Genomic DNA, 26585 nt, shown 5'->3' with positions numbered 1-26585 from the left:
AGCGCCTTCTAGCTCCAGCTTCTCGACAATCAAATTGTATCACTACCATATGACAGAAAATTTGAGATGACAAAAGCAGAGAGACAAAGAAAGAGATATAAATAATGACATGATTTAAGGTCCTGATATTGCCATGCCTAAAGTCCATTTCACTACTTGAATTTTCAAATTACTTTAGAAAATTATTTACCTTCCTATTTTGATCAGTTTGGATTGGGTTTCTGCCCATTGAAACTGAAACTCAATAAACACATATGCCAAACCAAAAATAATTTTCAGAGTCTTTTTTTTTAGATATATCAACTACTTTCTATACATAAACTTATTTTTAAGAGCTGCTAAGTAATGAAAAAAGTGATTTCCACTTTCCTTGACTGAAAAAGTGAATAGTATTATAGGTGATTTGAAAAACAGTCAAATTTTATAAGCAGATTAAAGTTGTCAAATAAGTAGAGAATGGCAAGTATGGCACATGTCGCTATAAAATATTCAAAATTATTATACTCTATAAGGTTTTCTAATAACATTATAGCCTTTGCAAATGAAATACAATGATTCCTAAGACTGCTTTGTCTCTAGGCAGAGCATAGGTGTTCCTACTCTAGTGACAAATGCTATCTTAAAAAGTCAGTGACCATGATGGCAGCTGTTCTCCATTCTTGCTGTTTTCCAAGCTCTGCTTTTGAATACAGTATCTATTTGGAAATTAGAATATTATAAATAACACCAAAGGCCCTCCTTATCCTCATCCTGATTGTTCTTATTGGCTCCCAAGAAGCAACCACTATTCTAAATGAGTTTGTTTGTAGCCTTCAATTTTTAAAAATACTTGTACATACATGTTTACACAGAAAATATATACATATATTACTGTTTCTTTAAAAATATACACCTGGAGGCTGGGGATGTGGCTCAAGCGGTAGCGCACTTGCTTGGCATGCGCGGGGCACCGGGTTCGATCCTCAACACCACATAAAAATAAAATAAAGATATTGTGTCCACCTAAAACTAAAAAATAAATATTTTTTAAAAATAAATAAATATATACACCTGGATAGCATCATACTCTATTTTTCAAATTACTTTTTGCAAAGGTAGCATATTCTATCTGTTTATCTATTGATGAACTTTTAACTATTTCCAGTTTCCATTATTACAAATAATTTGATATAATTTGATAATGTATCTCCTCCCCGCCCCCACTGTTTCCATTTTCATTACTTCTCCTAATATCAAGGTATACCTCTAGCCATGATTTCTTCCAGCTGTCTTTCATGCAAGTGTTGTCCTATCATCCTAGGCTATAGAAATATTTTTAAAGTCCCTAGCTATTTATCATTTCAAAGATAAATAACTATTAAGCTATAATTTATATACCATAAAATGCACCTGTTTAAAGTACATAATTCAGTGATTTTTAGTAAATTGTAAAACTGTGCAATCGTTACCACTACATTAGAACATTTTGCCCATCACCCCAAAGAGAAACCTCATGCCCATGTGTAGCGCTCCCCCATTAACAACTCCCTCAGCAACCACTAGTGCACTTTCTGTCTGCACAAATTTGCCTTTCCTTTTCAAGTAAGTAAAGCCACACAGTCTTTTGTATCTAAATTCCTTAAATTCTTTTATGTAGCACGTTTTTGAGGCTTATCCATGTTGTAGTATGTTTGAACACTTTGCTCCTTTTTATTGTTGAACAGTCTTCTATTATGTTGGGTATATCACACGTTGTTTCCTATTTACCAGTTGAATTGTTTCTATTTTATTACTATTATGAATGATGCTTCTATAAACATTAATTTATAAGTTTTGTATGGACATTGCCTTTATTTTCTTGAATATATTCCTAAAAGTAAAATTGCTGGATATGATCATTTGATGCTTCACATTTTGAGAAACTTTTATTTCCAAAGTAGCTGTGCCATTTCATATTTCCACCAGCAATGTACGAAGGTTCCAATTTCTTATTATTCTCACCAGCACGTGTCCTTTTCTTTTAATGTATATTTCTTTTTGTACATGTATATATTCAGAAGATGCCTAAAATGCATGTTGGGTCACATTTTATACCCCTTTTCAATTTTAACTGATTTAAGCATTTTGTCTCAAGAGTGGCTAACCCAATTTCCACTTAACATATTTGTCATACATGATTCTGTGTAATTTTTTTTCATATGATGAATAAAAATGGCACCTCTTTTTAAGTCACATTTCACTGATTACAAATTCATTACATTATCTTTAGATATATCAATTAATCAACTAAATTTTGTGATTTATCTATTTATATCTTTTACTCTTTTTCTTTCCTTTGTCTCTGTTGACTTATAAGACATTCTTTTTTTCTGGATATTAACCCTCTGTTCATTTTATACAATGAAAACATTTCCTGCCAATATCCTTTCTTAAGGAATTATTAACACTATCTTTCAGAGTTCTTCCATGCAAAAACATTTCTCTGCACTATCAACCAAAGTCATAGGTTTCTTGATTCCTCTGCCTAAAAATTTATCCATCCAAGAGTATTTTCCATTGGTTTCCTGGGAACACTACCAGACATGCATACAAATAAGACTCCTAATGCCTTTTCTGAGAGAACATGTGAATAAAGATTTTCTTTAACCTCTTTATCAGTTAGAGTTGTTAGTTGCAAAACAGTAAAACAAAAACTGACACTAGTTAGTTTAAGCAGAAAACAAATTTATTAGATGAGTATATACAAAATGAGTACAAAGACTGGAAAACCAGATTAGGTTAGGAACCAAAGGAGGCAAGACACAGTTGAGAAGCAATCCACTTAGATCATCATCATGCATTGTGAGATGAAAACATGCCTCAAATGCTGATGCCAATATCACCAATGAATATCAATTGCTACATCACTATATTCTCAATTTTGCAAAAATAATCACTGTTTAATCTTGTGTTTCTGAGTCGCACTCACAAAACTCATTTGCAATATTAGTTTCTCACCAAGACATTCTTTTTATTTATTTATTTTTGGAGAAGTACTCAGGGTTGAACTCAGGGTTAAACTCAGGGGCACTCAACCACTAAGCCACATCCCAGGCCTATTTTGTATTTTACTTAGAGACAGGGTCTTACTGAGTTTCTTAGTGCCTCACCTTTGCTGACACTAGCTTTGCTCCATCCTCTTGCCACAGCATCCCAAGCCAATGGGATTACTGGCATGGGCCACCACACCAGATCAAGAGAGTCTTTTTAATATAACAAGCAAACTCTGGCCCAAAGTTGAAGGAAAGGGGTGTCATTATTTCCAGGAACATAATGAGTCTTCTCTACCACCAAATAGAAGTACCTTCCCAATCTTATATTAGAAATAAATACAAAATAAAAATTGTTAGTACTAGCTGGCACACTTTTCTTTAGTGCCTATAGAGGTTTTACGAAAGTCATTTTTAAATATATCTAAATTGCCATGACCATATATAAAACTAATATCTCTCTAAAAATATCTCAAATGTATCCTATTTTGCCTTTCACAAAACTATATTCATTTATTCATCAAGTATTTCCTGAGTTCCTATTATTTGCCAAGCACCGTACTATAAGTTAGATTTCTGAGATAAGCAAAAACAGACATTACAGTGTGTTGAACAAGACTGTAGAAAATGTTGCATGATTTTATGAAAACATACAACAGGAGACTTTAATGTAATATGGGAAGATCTCACATCTTTCATATTTAATTTCAGTTATACTTTCAGAAAGGCCTTCTATTTTCTTTTCTTAATAGAAAAATAGGCAAAAGGCTCAGACACCACAACTAAAAAGGATACTCAAATAACCAATAAGCAAATAAAGTACTCAATATTAGTCATTAGGAAAATGAAAATTAAAAGCATAATTAGATACTGAAGTACACCTACTGTGGTGGTTAATTTTATGTGTCAACTGAAGGATGCCCAGATAGCTGATAAAAACATTATTCCTGGGTTTTTCTGTGAGGGTTTCTCTGGAAGAGATTAATATTTGAATCAGTAGGCTGAGTAAAAGAAGATCCAACCTCAACAATGTAGGGTATTATCCAATTTGTTGAGGGCCCAAACAGGACAAAAAAAGTGGAGGAAAGGCAAATTTGCTCTTTGTTGAAGCTGGGATATCCATCTTCTCCTCCCTTCAGTGTCAGTGCTACTAGTTCTAGGTCCTTCAGACTCAAACAGGGACTTATACCTTCCCCTTCCCTAGTTCTCCATCTGCTTCCATCCAGGTGCTCAGACCTTTTAACCTAGCCTGAATTCTTCCTGGCTCCCCACCTTGCAAATAGCACATCATGGGGCTCTTAGTTTCCATACCCGTGTAATTGTGTAAGTGTGTGCGCATGTGCGTGCTTTATTATGAGAATAATATATTCTCATTTTATACACACACACAGAACCTCCTATTGGTTCTGTTTCACTAGAGAATCCTGACAATTACACAACTCAAATTGGCTAAAACAAAACAAAACAACACCACCTATCAATACCAAGGATGATGAAGTAGTGGAGCAATAGGAACTCTCCTATACTGCTGCCATGAATGTAAACAACCTCTTTGGAAGACTGAGGTACCTACTAAAACTGCACACATACTTTGTGACTGAGAAATTCCATTTATAGGTTTACACCTAACAGAAATGAGTAAAGATGTATAAAACAGACATAAAAATGTTCAGTCAAGTCCATAGAAGTTTTATTCATAATAGTCCCAAACTGGAAAAGAACCCTAGTGTCCATTAACTGTAGAATGGAAAAATAAATTTTGGTATATTTATACAATGGGATACTAAACATCAAAAAATAAAGCGCTGCTATGCACAACAATATGGTTAGATTTCACATGCTTAATGTTAAAATAAAAATTCCAGACACAAAAGAGTAAAACTGAGATTATAGTGACATAAAGATTAAAAACAGGGCTGGGATTGTGGCTCAGCGGTAGAGTGCTGGCTTCACACATGCAAGACCTTGGGTTCGATCCTCAGCACCACATAAAAATAAATAAATAAAATAAAGGTATTATGTTCAACTACAACTAATATATATATATATATATATATATATATATATATATATATGAATGATTAAAAACAGGCAAAACTAATCTATAGTGACAGAAATCAGAATAGTAGTTACCTTTGAGGAAAGGATGTTTATTGACTTTGGAAGGATATAAGGAATTTCTCGAATACTATTACCTTGTATACTAATCCAGTTATGGTTATGTGGGTAAATTCATTTGTAAACTGTCTTCAGCATGTAAGCTTAAAATTCACAATTTATGTTATAATTCATTAGTTTCACCAAAAGGGGGAAAAAAACACTAAAATGGGACTTCTGCTTTAATAATGTGTCTTATACTAGAAAAAAAAAATCTCCTGCTGAAAATAACTGTTATTTTTATAACAGTTGGGGGAAAGGGCAACAGTTATTTGAAAGTATTAAAGCAAACAAGGCAGTAGGTCTTGAGAAGCTAAGATCCTGAATGATTAAAGTGGATGTACATTCTTTACTGCCCTCAAAGTATTTTCTCAATTGATTGGAAGACCAAGCAAAAGCTAAGGCTCAGAAATTTACCATCACACTTGGCTTGAAAGACAAACTGGAATCCAGATCTCTTAAGATAATCAGGGCTTTAGAGGCCAAGATCCCAGAAATGAAAATCCAGTATTATACATTAGTTTTTCTTCTTGAAGCATTCATAGATGTCTAAGATACCTGGAACAGGAAACTAAAAAACATGCAGTGAGAAGCAGCTTTTCAAGAGGCTTTTCTAGCAATCTCACAGTGTTGGGAAAACAAAAATTGAGATCCAGACCTAGCAAAGGAGGAAAGGCATTAATATCCTAGGTGTTATGGTTTGATTATGAGGTGTCCTCCAAAAGCTCCTGTCAATGCAGAAATATTTGGAGGTAAAGCGATTAGATTATCAGAGCTATCCATCCTAGTTTGAATGGACTGAGTGGTACCTGTAGGTACCACTACTATTGAGACGCCAGGACATTTCTCTCCTTTCTCTGCTTTCCAGCTACCAAAAAGTGAGCAGCTTTGCTCCACCATGTACTCCCATTATGATATTCTGTCTCACCACAGATCAAAAGCAGAGCCAGCAAACCACAGACTGAAATTTCTGAAATTATCTACCTAACAATGTGGTACAAAGCCTTTGAAATTGGTTTGTGGAAAGAATTTGGAAAAGTTTGGAGTAGGACAGAGAAAGCCTAGACTACTGTAAGTAGAGCTTGATATGCAATTCTAGTCAGGGCTCAGAAGACCAAAATAGTGATAGTAAGGAGGAGAGTAAAGGCCAGGTTTACAAAGTTTCAGATGGCAATGAAGATTCTACTGGGAATTAGATCAGAAGCTACATGTGTTACATTCTGGCAAAGAACTTGTCTATATTTTGTCCACGCCCTGATACTGTGTGATGATGGACAAATTAATCTGAATGGAGAAAATTTCAATGCAGCATAGCACAACATTGTTTTAGCACAGGCAGTGGCATGGGTACTGCTAGCTACCCTGAGCTAGATTTACAGTAAGAATCAGGAGCAAAAACCAGACCAGAAAGATTTGAAAAACCTTACAGTTTGGCCAGAAAAGGAGTTATGTTTAAAGTGGCAGGCAATGAGGGTGTGGTTGCTAAAGAGACTAGCACTATTCAAAAGAAGATGAGTACTGTGCAACAGGACAATAGGAAAGATGCCTTGAGGGCATCTCAGGAATCAGCATCCATCACAGGCTCAAAGACTTTTTCAGAAGAGTCTCAGGGCACTGTGCTTGCACCAGGGTGTATAGGGAACTGTTTCCCTGTGTTCAGCCTTCCAGGCGTTCAGAGGCCCCTTTAACCATGATTCAAGTGAGCCTTAGGCTAACAGTATTCCTTGGCATGTCCATGTGATGTTAATTTCCTCCAAATGCAGAATGCAAGAAATATGGTGAAAGAATTCCCCACGCAAAGACACTTCGCCGGGAGAATTCCAATTTTATTGCAAAAAGCTGTGTGCTTATATAGAACTAAGTGGGAGATGGTAGGGCTTAGATAAATGGCAGGCCACCCGTTTATTGGCAAGTTCTTCCAGATACCAGCTCCGGAGCCCAGGAATTAGTTCTTATTGGGGCTAAGGTTCCCCGCCAGCGAGATTTGAAATTGGCGCCGGCGGGAGAGTTCACACGGGCGGGAACTTTTCGCACCACTGCAGAAAAGAGGAAGGTAGGAAGAAGAGGTCCTTAGGCGCCATGTTGGGGTTTTTCTCTGGGGTGCGGCTGCCATTTATACTTTTCCCAACATATGGCATCATGGAAGCTTCCACTAAGATTTCAAAGAAGGCCTGGGAAGGCAGGCAGCAGCAGGGTCAGAGTCCCTGCAAGCACCTCCTGACAGGATGATGAATAGTAAAGTTGTGAGACTGAAGTTGAAGCTACACTGGAGACCTCAGGAAGTTAGAGATGCCATGAATGTGAAGAATCTATGAAGCAAAGCTACAGGTAGCAAGAAAGAGAGAGGCCATGTGGCTACAGACAGCAAAGCTATGGGGACAGAGGTACCCAATCCCTTTGAAGTTCAGATCATGCCACCATGTGCCCTAGATACTGGATGAAGAACTTCAGGATTTAGTGTTTTCCAGGCTAGGATTTTTATCTCACTTTGGTCAGATCCTTCCTTTCCACGACCCTATTCCTTACCTTTGGAATGGGAATGTTTACCCTATGTCATTGATCTTGGAAGTATGTAACTTTCTTTTTGATTTTTATAGGGGCTCATATCTAATATGAGTTTGACTTGAGTCTCAGAGGCAACTTTGGACTTGAACTTTTCACCAATGCTAGAACAGTTAATACTCTAGGGTCTCTTGGAGAAAGACTAAATACATGTCACACTGAGATAGAGTCATCTCTATCTCACTGGCCTTTGGAGGCCAGTGGCAGTATATTATGGTTTGGATCTTAAATGTTCCCAAAGGCCCAAATGCTAAAGACTTTGTTGCCAGCCTATGGCACTATTGGGAAGTGGCAGAACCATTAGAAAAGAAAGTAGGTAGAACTTTTCTAGTGGAAAGAAGTAATTGGGGACATGATCTTGAAGGAGATATTAGGACCTTGATCCCTTCCTCTCTTCTTCTTTGCTTCACAGCTGTCATGAGGTAAGCAGCTTTGCTCTACCACATGCTCCCTGCTGTGATGTTCTGCTTTACTACATGCTCAAAGCAACAGAGTTAGTCAACCATGAACTGAAACTGGGGACCAAAATAAACCTTTCACCTTAAATGCTGGTTTATTCAGGTATTTTTTCACAGCAACAGAAATCTAACTAATAATTATTAAACAGTATCAACGAAAGAAACTGTTAAAGTGAAAAGACAAGCAATGAAACAAGAGAAGATATTTGCAAAACATACTTCTGGGAAAAGAACCGGTATCCATAATAAAGAACTTTAAAAAAAATTTTTTAAAGATAATAATACCCAAAAAGAGGGGAGAAGGATAATTGAAAGAGCATTTTCTTAAAATGGCCGATGCAGATATGAAAAGTAATCAACACTATTAATCATCAATGCTATGCAAATTAAAATTATAAGCATATTCACAAGAATATATAACAATTAGAAATATGAAAAACACCAAGTTTGGGAAAGATATGGGATAACTAAAACCCTGAGGCACTGCTGGTAGGAGATAGGTTCAACCACTCTGAAAATTTATTAGGCCGTATTTATCAGTCACATACTGTATAACTCATAAATCCAGCCATCAATTAAATTTCAACTTCAATGTCTATTTTTCTATGTGTACCCACACACATACACACATACATGCTTATACATATATATGTATTATGTGTGTATATGTGTGTGTATATACATATAACATATTCAAATATATATTCATCAAAGCACATATATATTCACCAAAAATCATGTATAAGAGTAGTCACAGAATTATTCATAAGATATTCAACCTGGAAACAACCCAAATAATTTCCATCAACAAGAGAACAACAACAACAACAAAAAAACATTTTGTTATCCTTATATAATGGAAATTAATGAACTACTGCTAACACAAATACATAGATAAATGTCAAAAATATGTTGAGTGAAAGAAGCAGACACAAGGAATACATGATGTGATATTCTATCTCTTTCATCTAATAATAACTGGGATAGAATTTTGGGGGTATCAGTAATATTTCATTTCTTATATATATTTTACATGGGTATTCACTTTATCAAATCCATTGATCTAATAAATTAGGATCTTTAAATACTTTTCAATGTGTATTATATTTATAAAAATATTTTATTTAAAATATGACTAACATAGTCTCACAGTTCTACTTTACAAAATATTACAAAGTAGATCCCCACAAAAAAGCATAAAAGCTTCCTTGTGCCCATTCTTGTCCACAGACCCATGGTTGATGTCATAGACATCATTGGGGAAAATGTTTGGAGAATCTTTGGATCACTGATGCCTTTGAATTCTGTTAAGATTAAAGATTAAAAAGTCATTCAATGTTTGTTTCCCATGCTAAAAGTGTATGAGTAATAGAAGATATTAAACCCAACCATAAATAAAACCAAGAATCTGTTAGGTTAAGAGAAGCTAAAGGTATTTTAAGGTAAGTCCCTATTTCTTAAACTGGATTATGCCTATAACAGTTTGGCATTTTTTATGTTGCTACATGCTTAATACAATTTCATGTTCAATACTTCTGTATTAATAGGGAGACCACAATTTTCAAACAAGTAGCATTCTAAAAGGTGAGCTGTATTAAATTTAGGTTAAATCCTTGGCATGTTGATTATAAATAGACACAGTATAAATAGAAAAGAAAAAAGAACATTCCCCTCTTTTCCCCCTGGTCTCATGTTTTACTTAAAACAATAAAATCACCTGTGTGGCCACCAAAGTCAACTGATTGGACCACAGCACAGGCCAGTTCACACTAGATGAAAGATGAAAAATGGAAAGAGAAAATAGGGTGAAACAAAAGAACTGAAAGCTAAGGAAAAATGGGTGCATGTTTTCAAAATGAATGAAAAGTCAGGTTGAATTTAAAGAGAAGAATACCCATTAACTTATGAAACAGGAGGGGAAAAATTCCAAAGCAACCATGGAGGAATTTAGCTTTCCAGAGAAAAATATACAAAGTGGTAGTTTAACAAACTAGTCTAAAAATTCCTCTATTTCCTTCCATCAATGGGTTTAATCTACTTTACCTTCTTTTGAATATGGACTCATCTAAGTGAGTCACTTATGATGAATAGAACACAGCAGAAGTGACACTGCTTAACCCTGGAGGCTTGGTCATAATAAGTGATAGGCCTTCCACTTGGCTTGCTCACTCTTCCATGAACTTAACCAACCTTGTACTAGGAGACCCAAGCCATGTCAGAGGTCATCCTGCAGAGAGTCTCAGCTAAGATTCAATCTATAGCTAGAATCAAAAGGAGACATGTGCTGAACACAGTGGTATGCACCTATAATGCCAGCAGCTCAGAGGCTGAGGCAGGAGGATTTAGAGTTCAAAGCCAGCCTCAGCAACAGCAAGATGCTAAGCAACTCAGACCCTCCCTGTCTCTAAATAAAATACAAAAAAGGGCTGGGGATACAGCTCAGTGGTTGAGTGCCCCTGAGTTCAATCCCTAGTATTCCAATCTTCAAAAAAAAAAAAAAGGACACATGTAAATAAGCAAATCTTTAGGTGTCTCTAGTCCCTAGCCTTGAGCTGAGCTAGCTGATGTCAAATAGAGTAGAAACAAGCTGTCTTTAATGAACTCTGTTCGAATTGCACTTTCATAAACAGATAAATGTGGTCATTGCTTTAAGCTACTAAATGTAGGAATGGGATTAATGATTCCTCTGATATAGCCAAATAAAAAATAAAGTTAAAATACAATAGGTGTGAATGAGATAAAGAAGCTGAAAGTGTTCCCATTTGATAGCTTTTATTTTCCACTAGACATCTGAGGCAAAATCATCATTAGAACAAGAGACAACAGAGAAGTCAGAGAAAAGAATGAAAATGATATTTATGAATAGGAGACACAGTTGATCAGAGAATTGTGGTAGAATTGTCAAGTCATGTTGACAGTCCATTTGAGAATGATGACAGTGAATCCATGGTATCCATCACTGTGGCTTTCCCATCAGTGCTTAGTTTTTCAATGAAACACTAAGAGTGCAGATAGAGTTGCATTTATCAGAGTTGAATTTTTATCACACAGATATGATAAAACATAAATTCAGAGGGTTTGGGGGATCATATAATCGAAACTGTTTAAAAAGATAAATGAAGAAGTGACAGGTCAGATAGTTGATGAATAAATAAGAAGTTCTGATGAAGAATAATCATAGAGGAAATATTTTTAAGCAAACAAAAAGAAGACATTGTGACCAGAGAACGACATTTATTCTTAGGCAATTAATGAATATGACAAGGTTTTTCATACAACTAGTTACCTGAAATAAAATATAGAGAGGGTTTTGGGAGGTCAGGAGCACAATCATTTTCTCCTAATCCAATATCTTCCTACATGACTGAAGTGAATCTCTACCCAATTAAAAGTGGCATAATTTTGATTTAAAAACATCAAATAAACTATTATGTGCTAAAGAGAGGGAAAGAGGTATCCTCTTATCAAGTAATTGGTTATTATTCCCAAAGATTTAACACATTTCAGAGAAAGTTCCTCCAACTGGGGGTGGGAGGGATGGTGGTAATGAACATTTTTAAAATAAGGTTGAACTTTTTTTCCATTTAATTATCTATGATTTTAGCTTCCCCCATGACATGAGCCAAGAACCGTCCTACATTCTAGGGATTAAAACACTAAACAAAATACTTTTTCTGACCCCATACATCATACTGTGTTGCAGAAGAAACAACTAAAAAAGCAATGTAGTATACAAGCTACAACTATAGATGTATACATGCCTAAAATAAATAGAAAGTAACTTTCTATTTCAGTCAGTTTCAGCCTATTTCAGAAATTCTGTACTTATTTTTATATAAACTTTAATGTCGCATTTTCATTCTATTATCAATCTCAGGCACCTATGTATCACTGTGTACTTTATCATAAGTATTTGTAAATATCTATCTGCCCATTTAAGGAAGAAATCAAGTCTTATTTTTATCTGTATCTATAGACTAGCACAGTTCCTGCAACAAAGTAGCACTTAATAAATACAAAGAATGACTGAAAGACTGATGAATTAATGAATACCTGACAAATAAATGAATATTTTCTCTATCATTCTGAGATGAAGTAATGGCACTCTTAGTGACTTTGAAACTACAGTCTAAAGTAGATTTCATATTCTCTCCCATTTTAACCTTTCATGATTCTACTTAACCAGGAAGCTGAGCTACGATTGGAGGATCTAAATTATCAGCATAGTTGGACCCTGTGAAAGAAACTGAGAAATATCAGTATTCAGCTGAGGTTATAGCTCAGTTGGTAGAGCACTTGCCTCATATGCACAAGGCCCTGGGTTCAATCCCCAGCACAAAAAAAAAGAAAAGAAATGTCAGTACTAACATGTTCTTATCCAAGTTTATGTCATACATACAGCAATAACTTCCTAATGTTATATGGTGACCTATTTAAAAAGAATTCAGTATATTTGTTGATTGATTGTATTTCTTGTCCTGTGAAGTGTCTATTCAGTTCCTTTGACCAGTTATTGACTGGGTTGTTTGTTTTAATGGTGATAAGTTTTTTGAGTTCTTTATATATCCTGGAAATTAACCCTCTATCTGAGATGCAGGTGGCAAAGATTTTCTCTCATTCTGTAGGCCCTATCTTCACATTCTTGATTGTTTCCTGTGCTTGATTCCATTTGCTGATTCTTGATTTCACTTCTTGCACTTTAGGGGTCTTGTTAGAGAAGTCAGTCTTAAGCCGACATGATGTAGAGTTAAGCCCACTTTTTCTTCTGTTAGGTGCAGGCTCTCTGGTCTAATGCCTAGGTCCTTGGTCTACTTTGAGTTGAGTTTTGTGCAGGGTGAGAGTAGGAGTTTAACTTCATTTTGCTACATATGGATTTCCAGTTTTCCCAGCACCATTTGTTGAAGACGCTAGCTTTTCTCCAATCTATGTTTTGGTGTCTTTGTCTAGTTCTAGATACCTGTATTTACGTGGGTTTATCTCTGTGTCTTCTATTCTGTACCATTGGTCTACATGTCTATTTTGGTGCCAATACCATGCCATTTTTGTTACTATAGCTCTTAGTATAATTTAAGGTCTGGTATTATGATGCCTCCTGCTTCACTTTTCTTGGTAAGGTTTGTTTTGGCTATTCTGATTCTCTCATTTTCCAGATTATTTCATGACTGCTTTTTCTATTTCTATGAAGAACATCATTGGAATTTTAATAGGAATTGCATTATATCTGTATAGAACTTTTGGTAGGATGGCCATTTTAACAATATTAATTCTGCCTATCCATGAACATGGGAGATCTTTCCATCTTCTGAGGTCTTTTTCAATTTCTTTCTTTTGTGTTCTGTAGGTTTCAATGTAGAGGCAAATATATGAAAAAGTGTTCAACATCTCTAGCACTTAAAGAAATGCAAATTTAAACTGCAATGAGACTTCATATCACTTCAGTCAGAATTGCAATTATCAAGAATACAAGTAGTACATGTTGGTGAGAATGTGGGGGAAAGGTTCACTAATACATTGCTGGTGGTACTGCAAACTGGTGCAAACATTCTGGAAAGCAGTATGGAGATTCCTCAGAAAACTTGGAATGGAACCACCATTTGACCCAGTTATCCCACTCCTGGGTATATAGCAAAAAGCCTTAAAATCAGCATACCTCAGTGATGCAGCCCATTAATGTTTATTTAGCTCAAGTCACAATAGCTAAACTATGGAAACAGTCTAGGTGCCCTTCAACAGATGAATGAATAAAGATATATATATATATATATATATATATATATATATATATATAAAATATGATGAAATATTACTCAGCCATAAAGAGAAATGAAATTATGGCATTTGCCAGTAAATGGATGGAACTGGAGAATATCATGCTAAGTGAAATAAGCCAATCCCTCAAAACCAAAGGGTGTTAACTCACAGTAAGGGTGGGTGGGGAGTGGAGGTAGGGAAGAATAGAAATACTTAGGAGTAGACAAAGGGGAATGAAGGGAAGGGAGCGGGAATGGGAATAAGAAAGATAGTAGAATGAATCAGACATTACCTTCTTGTGTTCACATATAAATATACAACCAATGTAATTCCACATCGGGCATAACCAGAACAACAAGAAGTTGTACTCTGTGTATGTATGTCAAAATACATTCTACTGTCATACAGCTAAAAAGAATAATTTTTTTTAAATGCGGTATAAAAAACTAAGTACTTACTGATACTAATTAAATATAATGACACAGTCTTTTCAATTTTTTGAGGACAAAGTCCAGACCTACTTTAGGAATACTGGTGATTATTTTGGCATTGTAGGGAGTCCAGATTAGGTATAAAACTTATAAAAAGAATAAAAACAAAAGAGCATTAAATTTTCCTAGATTTTCAAATGGTAAAAATACTATCTGAAAAAAGAAAAACACTACCTGAATTTATAAGCACAGATGTTTTCACTTTTAGACATAAGTGATGACTAATCAGTAACATTTAATCTCTAAACCCAGTTTATATCAAGGTTTTACCATTAATTCCATTTTTTGCTTTAAAAAGTCTTAAAAAATAATTCATGGGTTGTAGTGTTTCAGTTTAGGTAGATGATCCTAGATTTTCTCTGCCTATTCTACTTGATTTTATATACTTCAATTGTGCAGCCCTGATTTTTCCTGATAGAGGAGTTCTATATTTTAAAGTCTACATCATATTACAGAACTCCCATTTTCCAACTTATTTGAGCCACCTGTGATCTAAACTGTCTCTGGTTTTAGTACATGTAAATATGACCAAGTATATATACTATGCTAAGTAAGGGTTTTAAGAGTAGACCCTTATATGTTTTATTTCCAATACTCTTCCTCGATGGCCAACATTTAGATGGTTCCTTTACCTATAGTAGAATATGAGAATATCCTCAGAGATCAGTATAGTAATTCATAAATTTCTTTGGTCATAATTCAGATACTATCATTCTTTAAGTATGAATTAAGAATTTTCCCTCAAAATGTTGCCTTATTTTTATTTGCTCATATTGAGGTTCATTTGTCACTTCTCTGCCCACACTATTTTTTTTATTATTATTTAAAGGAGAGAGAGAAAGAGAGAAAGAAAGAGAGAGAGAGAATTTTTTTTTTTATTATTTTTGTAGATGACACAACACAATGCCTTTTTATTTTTTTATGTGGTGCTGAGAATTGAACCCGGGTCCCGCCCGGGCTAGGCGAGTGCTCTACCACTGAGCCACAATCCCAGCCCCACACAATTTTTAAGAGATTCTATAACTTATATCCAAATCTTGCTGCCTTTCTTTTACTTTGCAGTACAGATACTACTACCATTGAGCTCCCCACCCTCAAGCCCTTTTTATTTTTAAATCTTGAGATGGTCTCACTATGTTGCTTAGGGTCTCACTAAGTTGCGCAGACTGGCCTGGAATTTGTGATGCTCCTGCTTTAGCCTCTCCAGTTACTGGGATTATAGGTGTGTGCCACCATGTATAGCTCTAGATCTTGTTACTTGTAAGCACATATTTTTTCTTCTAATAAATCAATGGGAACTATTAGATTATGAAGCTGAAAGAGATACATGTCATCATCTAATCCACCCTTTCAAATTTATACAACAGCTTAGAGACATTAAAACATCCAAGGGTTGAAAATACAGTTCAGTGGTAGAGCACTTGCCTCACATGCACAAGGCCTGGGTTCCACCCCTACACCATAAAATCAAACAAACAAAAAACATGTAAACAAATTGATGTACTAGAATGTATTAGAAAACAGAATTTAAGTTTTTCTTACTTTTGACTCATATTTTTTAAGATTAAATTACATCTGAATTTTTTTATCATCTATTTTAAAGAACTTGGGAAGGAAAACTGATAATTACTTAGCAAATAATATAGGTCAGTACCAACTTTACATGTGCTTTCCATTATTACAGCTCAGGTTGTATATTTATATAAACAATAAGGCTAAACTTTTAGCATTTATTCTTCTTCATTTATAGAGGTTATGCCAGCTGTAACCATTTCTCTAGTTTCTAAACATCTGGTATTGAAAAGAGGATTAAAACAAGGATGAAATGGAGAGAAGGCCCCTTGTCCATCCATGGTCATTTTCCACTCATGGCTGGGAGAACAAAAGAGAGCTCACATATACAACAATCAATAAGACATTATTTCTCAGAGATGCCATGGCATCCTGAACTCAGTTTGTCCTTCCCCTGGCAAAATCCATTCTGCCCTGAATTCATTTCCTCACTCTTGCTGAAATCACAACCCATTCCACCAAGATATGAAAGCTAAAAACTTAAGGAAAATTCTTTTTTTTTTCCTTCAACTCCTCATACAGGTAAAATGTAGTCTGCTCCATTCTCCCTTTTCTTCATTCCTCATATGGGTAAAACATAAGCTGCTAATTTTTATTTTCCAAATTTCTCCCAATTCAGATCTTGAAAGGAGATTCCTGACACTACCAACTGAGTTTGGGCTCTCAAAGTCCCTCATCCAAATTACTAGAGAAGTCTTCTTGCCTCCTGTTGTAGTCAGCTATTTTGCTGCTGTATCTAAAGGATCCAACCAGAACAATTGTAAAGGAGGAAAGGTTTATTTAGGGGCTCAATCCATAAACAGCCAGCTTTATTCCTCAGGACACCAGGTGAGGCAGAACAACATGGCGGAAGAATCTGGCAGAGGAAAGCAGCTCACATGTGATCAGAAAGCAGAGAGCACTTGCCAGATTTAAAAATAGACCCCAAAGCTATGCCCCCCAACTCCCACCTCCTCCAGCCACACCCTACCACTTCACTTACCACTTAGTTAATCCCTATCAGGGGATTAATTCAGTGATTGGGTTTAAGACTCTCACAACCCAATCATTTCTCCTCTGAACCTTCTTACATTGTCTCACACATGAGCTTCTGGGGGACACCTCACATCCAGATCATAATACCCCAACTCCATTTACTCCATCATGATTCTTCTTCACACTGCCAGCAAAAAAATCTCTTTTAAAACCAAGTTTTGGGGCTGGGGATGTGGCTCAAGCGGTAGCACGCTTGCCTGGCATGCGTGTGGCCCGGGGTTCGATCCTCAGCACCACATACAAACAAAGATATTGTGTCCGCCGAAAACTAAAAAATAAATAAATAAATATTAAAAATTCTCTTTCTCTCTCTCTCTCTCAACAACAACAACAACAAAAAAAAAAAAAAAAAAACAACCCAAGTTTTATTATGTCTCTCCCTGACTTCAAAGTCTGTAATAACTCTATGGTATCTACAGGATAAAATTCAAACTTTCCATTATGTGCCTCTGTTTCTTCAGTATCATTTTTCAATTTACAATCTCTCTTTTTTCTACCATCAATCCCATACTATGCAATTTAATCACATTGGAAAACTTCCTTTGTGAAGTTATGCCATGAAGGAAGTTATGCCAGATGTTAACTGCTTCTCTAGTTGCCAAACATCTAGCATTGAAAAGAGGAATAAAATGAGGATGAAATGTAGAGAAGGCTGGGGGGAAACAGGCTGTTTCACTGCTCTGAATCTCTGTGCTCCCTGTACTCATTATACCTTTCTTCCAATAATTCTGCTGGTGAACATTTTCCATGTTCAAGCTCAACTCAGGGATATTTTCTTTGCAGTCCTTTTTGAAGGTCATCCTCCTTATCCCAGTGGAATTGGGCCTTCTTTCTGTTGGTTCCCACACTGAACTTGTATGCAATCATCTGTTTGTTGTCTCTCCCTTCCTTCACTCCTTTCTGGAAGGGAAAGACACGCTGGAATAGGTACTGTGTCCTCGTCAATCTTTTTCCTACAGTCCTGCATAGTTTGTCACATTTTAGCTCAATTATGTGTACTGAATTAATGAATGAATAAAGCAACAAAGAACTATATCAGATACTCTTGAAGGAATATTTTTTAAAGATTACATATTAAAAATATTACTACCTATATATTTTTACCTCCCATAAATTCTACATTTTTCTATTTACCATTTTTCATTAAAAATTTAAGATTTAATCATCTGAGATTTGATCACATATGTATACTACCATTTATTAACATTTATATACAAAATTTCAAATACTGTACTAATTGTTTTATTTATTCATTTATGGAATATCAAAATGAATTATGGTTAATTCTTTGTTAGGATCTTAACAACTATCCTGGCTTACCTAGGATTTTCTCAAGTGCTACTTCTCCCATTCAACCATGGCTTACTCTTTAAGCTGGCTTTCATGTCTCTTCATTATCCTGCAACCAGCAATAAAAAACAACTATCTGGGCTGGGGATGTGGCTCAGGCGGTAGCGCGCTCGCCTGGCATGCGTGCGGCCCGGGTTCGATCCTCAGCACCACATACAAACAAAGATGTTGTGTCCGCCGAAAACCAAAAAAAAAAAACAACTATCTGTCTATATCCTAACTAGAGGACCCTGAGTAAAGAATAGGAAAAATGGTTCCTTAATGCAAGATAATTTTAGATAGCAAAAAAATCTATACAAAGAGAATAATAGAATCATAAAAGATGAGATCATATGTATTCATCATCACGGATGCATAACTTTTAACTTTCTCTTTTTGCTTTTTTAACCCAAGAAGACTCTTTGCCAGTATACTAAAGTAAAACAATATCTGCTACTGATTATACTTAAAAAGCAAGCTTGAAACAATATCAGAAAAAGGAAAGAAAAAAAGCAAGCTTGATAAATAGAAAGTTCAAAGACATACGAGATCCCTAAATTTGTTCCTAACCAACATTTAATTCTACAAAAAAGTTTTCAATACAAGTATGTTCCCTGAGATCCACTGTTAAAAAGTATAAAATTGTAATTCTAGCATAGCACCCCCAAAGAATTTAACTTTGTAGTTAATTTTATAAATTATTTATATACAGATTACTAAACTATAATAATTTGTTCACTAAGTCTATAAATACTTATTTGGAAGAAATGCTGAGGAAATAAGTTACGAGAAAATTAAAATCTAGAATTTTTTTCTACACATACCTGTGTCGTCCAAATTACCAAGATTACAGAAAGACTATGTTCTAAATCTGTGTTGTCCAACATACCAAACACTAAATCATGTTAGGTTAAAATTCATTCCTTCGGTGGCACTAGTCATGTTGCAAGTGCTCAAGAGCCTCATGTGGTTAGCCATTAATACACGTTACTACAAAGGTGGGAAATATTCCATTATCACAAAAAGTTGGACTGGACAGCATTATTCTAAACCATGGTAAAATGCAATATTTTTAAATACTTTAAATGTTGATAACAAAGAGCCAAATGGGGTGGTGCTCACTTATAATCCCAGCAACTTGGGAGGCTAAGGCAGGAAGATGGGAAGTTTGAGTCCAGCCTCTACAATTAAGGGAGACTTTGTCTCAAAATAAAAAGGAGATATAGCTAAGTAGTAAAGTACCTTTGGGTTCAATCCCCAGTACTGGAAAAAAAAAAAAAAAAAAGGCAATACAAATTCAAATAATAATTTTTGGGCTGGCTGTTTAACAGGAAGGGAAGGCATATATTTTCAAATAAGAAAAAAACAAACATCAATGGGAATAAGGTCTTTAATTATATAAATAATTTACATAATTAATTTGAAATTGTACCATATTTAATTAAAAGAGTTTCAGGGTAATTTAATCCATCAACCTTGTTTTTACATCTGATAACAATCCAGAAAATAGCACAGGAAAAAAATAATCTTTTTCATTTAGTTGATATATCCAAATAAAGTCATTATTGAAAGAAACCAAAATGTGCTATAATTAATAATAAATTGGAACAAAGTCTAAAGTGACTTAGAATTTGCTTTTCCGTTGGATACACTGCTTGTTGGACAAAGGAGTTAGGATTTCAGGTTCTGGAGTTAAGGTGCCTAAGCTGAATCATGCTCCTTGACTTACTAGGTGTAAAATCTTAAATAAATCACTTAAGTTCTTTGAGTCTCCATTTCCTTTCTGTAAAAGGAGAAAGAAATTATCTACTTCACAAGGTTGGAAAGATCAAGTAGAATCATGCATACAAAGCACTTGGAAAACCAGGTACATATGGGTCCTCAAAAAACATTAATTATTAAGAAACTTGCATTTTTGTTGAACCTAATCTATTGATGACTTTAATTTCCATTCACCTTCAAGTTCTTAAGACCAAAAGAGTCTCTGGAAAATATTCAAGATATATAATCACTAGACTAAAGGGTGGCCTTATAATTTGGCAATCATGGGAGAATCCACATTCAAATCTTTAACAAACACCTTTCTTCCTTTGGTGTCAAAGCCTTTACCATGAGTGTGTAATGCAAAGATCCATAGGCAGCCTGTAAATGTAATATTTTTTAAAAAGAAAATAAACAAAAACCTGTCTGGGGTTAAAAAAAAAAAAAGTGGCATTTGCTTTCTTTTTTTTTTTTTTTTAGAAAGAATTTTTTTAATATTTATTTTTTAGTTTTCGGCGGACACAACATCTTTGTTTGTATGTGGTGCTGAGGATCAAACCCGGGCCGCACGCATGCCAGGCGAGCGTGCTACCGCTTGAGCCACATCCCTAGCCCGGCATTTGCTTTCTATGTTGGTGACTATGGGTGAGTAAATGATAGGTGACTTATTGAACAAAACAATCTTGAAAGATAACAGTTAAAACATCTAAGAGAATTGTACATTATATTTCTAAAGGTTTACGCTTCTGTATACTGGCTGCTCTTTAAATAACTATGTTCAATTTGAAAACACTTATTTTCAAGAGTATTTTTTAAAAATACATAGAACAATAGGTAATTAATGATTAAGAACTGTTCTTTCATTAAATTTTGAGACACATCAATACAATTTCCTAATTTACCACAGCAGAACAACAGGTACCCAAATTAATGCCATTTCAGAAACTAGACATGAGAATGAAATCTCCCTGGCTTACAGATCTTCCCCAGAAAATATCTATTTTATGAGTTAGAGGGACGGGCTTTGATAAAGTACAATAAACCAAAACCCTTCTCAAATATCGTTAGGCCTAATTTCATTCTTCAGGAGTATTTTTAGAACCAAATTCTAGAATCACCTGCCTGTGTAAGGCCTGGCCTTAAGCAAACCTCAACTTTTAAGCAACTTGATAATTTTCAATCAGTTCTTCACATCAAATACTCTCTCATCAGCAATTTTCAGTGCTCTAACTTCACTTCATAATGTTAGCATTTACATTTTGACTATCAGTTAACTGTTACATTTACATCTTCTCTGTCATAAGAGATAGTAAAATGTTTAAACTTTTATTTACAAGGTCCCCAATTAAAACTAAAATACAAGGTAAATATCTGCAAAGTACATGTATTCATTGATTATTGAATAATGAAAAGAGTCAAGGCATCAGATCTATTCCTTACTCTGTTATTATCAGTAGTATGATCTCAACCCCAGGTTGTTCAAAAGTCAGGTTCTCTGGCTTTGAAATGAAATGACTGCACAGGCTGATCTCTAGGATCACTTATATTTCTAAAAGTTTATTCTATGTATCAAAGGAAATTTAATAACTACATTCAGCTTTTGAAAACAAATTTTCAAGAATAATTCTTTTTAAAAATACAAAGAACAGTTAGGTATGTAATGAGGAGTTAACTTTCATTAAGTTTTAAAACATAATACAATTTATTTTTTCACTAAAGTAGAACAGTAACACATACCTGATAACATTGCTCTACATGAAACTACAAACATTGATCAATACATGTGATATTTCAAATAACTCTTCTTGGAGACATCATCAACTAACCTCTTTTGTCACAATTTTTTTTCAAATTATTATAATGACCTTCAGTTTCCATAAATAAACTTACACGAAAAGCTAGCTAACATACCTAATAGCTGCCACTAACACTTAAAACTTTGGAAATAATTATTAATAGAAATAATTAAAATATGTTTAGATAAATATTTAAAGTTTCCATTCTGTTTTCTACAAATAGTTCAAGATTATGTCACAGAAGTTTCAAATTAACACTCTCAGGGGGGAAACTGGTTTGGTAATGTAACAACAAATATATAAAACACAAAGGAGTATACTATCATTATTAAAAACACAAACACTGTATCGACTCTTGCTAATGAAAATCAGTGATATGATTCAATTACCAAGCACACTTTTGACACAAAATAAGGATAGTTAAATCTTTAACGGAATTTAAAATTAACAGAGAAATGACAATTTGTAAGGTACAAGTAATTCTTCATACTTTCCAAATTCTTTACACTTTTATATAGTTGGTTACTACATTTGTGTAATTCAAGAAAATAATGAGTTCTACCTTGACTATGTAAGCTTTACATATTGCATAGTAAAATATGGTCACTACAGTTTGGTAGTTCTGAAACTTTTCTGGAGCTCCCGAAATTTACCACCAAAACCTTATTGAAACAAACCCTAGAATCTCATCTCATTATTCATATTAAACAAAATGAATGACTAAACCCTTCTACTTTATTTGTACAGAAAAAAAGCTATTTTCTTCAAGCCAAATTATAAAATTAGTCCAATTCGTATCTTACAAACATAGAAACATTAAAAGATATTTACATGAACTTGATTGAATAAATTACCAGGTTCAGTTTAAGTGCTGAGATATCAATTAACTCCTGGTGATATAACAAACAGCAAAAAACTGTTATTTAGTCCTTCTGAATTATAACATCTAATATGAATCTTACATCTTTCTTTCACAACCATTCTGCTATGTGTGTTTATATATAATCCTGACAGCCATATAGAAATTCCATATCCATGACTTTTCCCCCCATTTGGTGTAGTGTTGAACGCCCGCGCTTTCGGCTCTCAGAAGACATCAACTGTGTTCTGGAAGCACTTCAACTCCAAAAGACCTGTAAGTTTTACAGGCATCGTAGTAGATTCTCGGACGTCTAAAGAAAAGGCAAACCTGCCTTGCTTTTTTCTCTAATGGATAAAGTTGCTGTTTGGTTTTATGTTTTCCATTTCTAATCTGAAGAGACAAAGATCTCTGGACTCAGGGTATCCTTACCTGCGGAGCCGCACGCGCAGCCCTCACCTTGTTTAAGATGGGGCTGGACCCAGTGATGGAGGGAAAAGAGCCAACTCTACCCACAGCACTACCTGTGGCTCACTAGGACGGGATCGGGAATGTTGTGGGGGACCTAGGGGCGCGAAGACACAAGGGACTTCTTTCCCCGGACCATATTTGGGGAAGTGCTGAGTTTTGTGCGGTCCTCCTGGCTCCAGGGAGAAAGGGAACCTCGGGGACCACGGTGCCCCTGGCTCCCTCCATCAGGCCCTTGGCGCACTGCCCGCTCCCCGGAGCTGGGGGAGGGGGCGGAGGAGGAAGGCGGCCAGTCCCCGAGGCCCCCTGGGAGGGCTCCCAGCGGCCGCTGCTAGGCCCGGGCCGTACGCGCGGCCTTGGGGGCTACGACCCGGGGGCACTCGGTGCCCCGCGACGGCCCCCACCGCGGGAACCCAAACCCATTGACTCACCGCTTTCCACCTCGCTGCCTTTCTTGGCGGTCGCCGCGTTCCCCATGATTGGGGCGATGGCAAGAAGGGGTCAGGGAGGGGAAGAGGGGCTGGGGCCGCCCCGCCGCTCCACAGACCGAAGCAACTCCCGCTTCTGCACCCGTCAGAGCGATGAATGCGCGTGTCGGTGGGGCCCGGAGTCCAGGCGGGCAGAACCGGCCGGATCTGAGGAAAGGGCTTCAGCGAACTCCCAGGCAACAGCGGTGGCAGCCGTAGTAGTGGCGGCGGTGGAGGCGGTGGCGGTGGCGGTGGCGGCGGCAGCAGCGGCGAGCAGACACTCCCCCTTTCCCGGCCCGCCCTCCCTGCGCGCCCCCGGCAGCCGCGCTCCCGGGGCTCAGCATTGGCCCCTGTAGGTCTCCGCGGGCGCGCGCGCGCCGGAAGTGACGCGAACCCGGGACCCCGGGGGCGGGCTGTGGACCCCAGCGGTGCCCGGCGGAGGCGGTGTGGGGCAAGTCTCTAGGCTTGGGTTGCTGCAGCTGGCTCTCGGGCCCGTGCCCCGAGGGGAGGGAGGCGGCTCGGAAACCGTTAGCTTAGAAAACACAGATCCCCTTCAGCTTGGCGCTCACTTGCTCTTTGGAGGAGCCGCGGGTGATCGTGCAGGGTGCAGTTTGCTTACGTTGTGCCCCGAGTCTCGGAGGCTCTATTCACAGCCCTGGGCCAGAGAAGAACCTCTCTATCGGGCGGGAGAACACACGCAGGGGGAAAACCTCGGATCCTTCTGACCCTACTGTCAGCGTCAGTCTTTGGGAAATGCTTGATCTTTAATCATGGCTGTGAATGGAGCTTCCCTTTCTCTTCCACCAGCAGGTACTCACTAAACCCACCACGTTGTTGCTCTGGTTCTTGGGCTTCAGTCACAATTTCTCAGATGCATTGAATGCGACGTTCACTGGCCATGGCCTTACTTGATTGCCCTCAAAGGTTTTGTCAGATTTCCCAGGAGAGACAAAGGAAAACATTACTATTTTTGCACAATTTCTGTTGCTGTACATCATCAGATTTAGCAACCTTTGGTGTAGATTGCAAAACAAATATATTCCCAACCATAGTTGAGTTTTTATTAATATACATCTTAGAGCGCTTGAATTTGCTATAAACTGTATTCGGTCATTTATGTAGCCTTCTAGTAAATTTTTCTATATCCCTTTAAACTTTGCTCTGTGTGCATTTATTCCAAATTTAGAGTAGAAAAATTAACTTCTGGAGGATCCAAGGTCACACACATTTATTTTGTGTCTTCAGAACACCAAGCCCCATAGGTATTTATTGGGTACCAATTGACTTGAAGTAAGTGAAGGAAATTTCTCAGAATTTTAAAAAAAAAAATCATTACTAATAAAACAGAATGGTAACTGTAGAAACTTTTCTCAGTAATTTCTTCCTGCTATCTCTTTTTGTCAATTCCATTTAATTAATAAATATTTATATCATGTAAACAATATTCCAAGTATTATGGTCCTAAGAACCCTATGAGATTTATAGTATTACTATCATTGTTTAACTTATGAGCAAATTGAGGCACAGAAAAGTAACTTGCTACAGGTTGCACAGCTATTTTTCAATAGAGGCAGGATTTGAACAGAAGCAATTAAAGACATGCCACCTCAAAATATGCCAGATTGGTATATTATATTAAGTTAAAATCATTTGAGCAACTATAAATTTAGAAAGGGCCACCTGGCCTTTCACTATATACAGCAAGTCATATTCTTTTTGGAGGTATGTTCTTCAAATACCAAGGCTGGAAAATAGCCTCAGGTACCAGACACTGATAATTGAAGCTGCAATGAACCTGAATAAACAAACTCTTTGACCTAACCCTTATCTTCTACTAGCTTCTTGTTTTAGTCTGCTGTTTTGCTGCTGTGACCAAAAGACCTGATCAGAACAATATAGAGGAGGAAAGTTTATTTGGGACTTAATGGTTTCAGAGGCCTCAATTCTGTCTCAGTCCATAGACAGCCAATTCCATTGCTCTGTGCCAGAGGTGAAGCAGAACATCAAGGCAGAATGGTGTGACAGAGGAAAGCAGCCCAGGACATGACAATCAGGAAACAAAGAGAGTACTTCTCTCACCAGGGACAAAATATGTACCCCAAAGGCACAGCCCCAATGACCCACCTCCAGCCACACCTCACCTGCCTACAGTTACCACTCAGTTAATCTCTATTAGCAGATTAGTGCACTGAGTAGGTTAAGGCTCTCATAATCCAATCATTTCGCCGTTAAAGATTATTACATTGTTTCACCCTTGAGCCTCTCTGGGATGTAACACTTTTACATTCCCTACATCTATCTCTTAGTAAAGTCCCTAGAATTTATTGCCTTTGTTCGGCTATCCATTTGTCCTGTCCTTCCTTCACAAAGTTGTTGTAGTTTATCTAAAAAGTCCAAAAACATCATGATTTAGTCATTTCTTCAGACTTCACTGTTTGGGGAAGATCCCATATGCATGTAAAATGAATACAACTTTTATACTTTTCTTTTGTTAATTAGCTCTTGCATTTATTAATTGGGTTCCCAGATCCAGCCGAAAAATTCACATAAGAAATTAAATAGATTAGAGAGGATTTCTCTATAGGATCTAGGCAGATTTTTGTCCGTAATGTTGATCAGACAGCTTTAGATGTAGTGATAAATTACATTCCCTCCATCTGAAATCCTATTGACTTGAAAAGATAGATGAACAAGTTTACTACCTGAGGATATTCTATATTGATCTAGTATCACAGTTTACTGAATTATTTAATGTATTTATATCCATTGAATCTAAACAAAGTAAAACAATAATAGGAAAGCAATGATTTGAACTAAAATAGGAAAGCAGTGATTTGAACTAAATGATGTGAGATTTTTGTCTCAACATGC

General features: G+C 36.4%; 1 protein-coding gene across 2 annotated transcripts in view; it reads right to left on the bottom strand.

Moving 5' to 3' along the window:
* Prkacb (protein kinase cAMP-activated catalytic subunit beta) overlaps nt 1-23969 on the bottom strand; it is a 110686-nt gene extending 86717 nt beyond the window's left edge. The window contains exon 1 of one of the 2 annotated variants that reach the window (XM_071617986.1): nt 23679-23969. In XM_071617986.1, coding sequence (XP_071474087.1) covers nt 23679-23724 — 46 coding nt within the window. In that variant the 5' untranslated portion in view covers nt 23725-23969. Of the gene's footprint in view, nt 1-18354; nt 18435-23678 lie in introns of those variants that run through there. The other variant, XM_071617987.1, reaches the window with a different exon arrangement.
* Between the last annotated feature and the right edge of the window lie 2616 nt (nt 23970-26585).

The sequence above is a fragment of the Marmota flaviventris genome, chromosome 10 (genome assembly GCF_047511675.1).
Source record: "Marmota flaviventris isolate mMarFla1 chromosome 10, mMarFla1.hap1, whole genome shotgun sequence".
NCBI lineage: Eukaryota > Metazoa > Chordata > Mammalia > Rodentia > Sciuridae > Marmota > Marmota flaviventris.
This window is presented reverse-complemented; position numbering and strand designations above follow the sequence as displayed.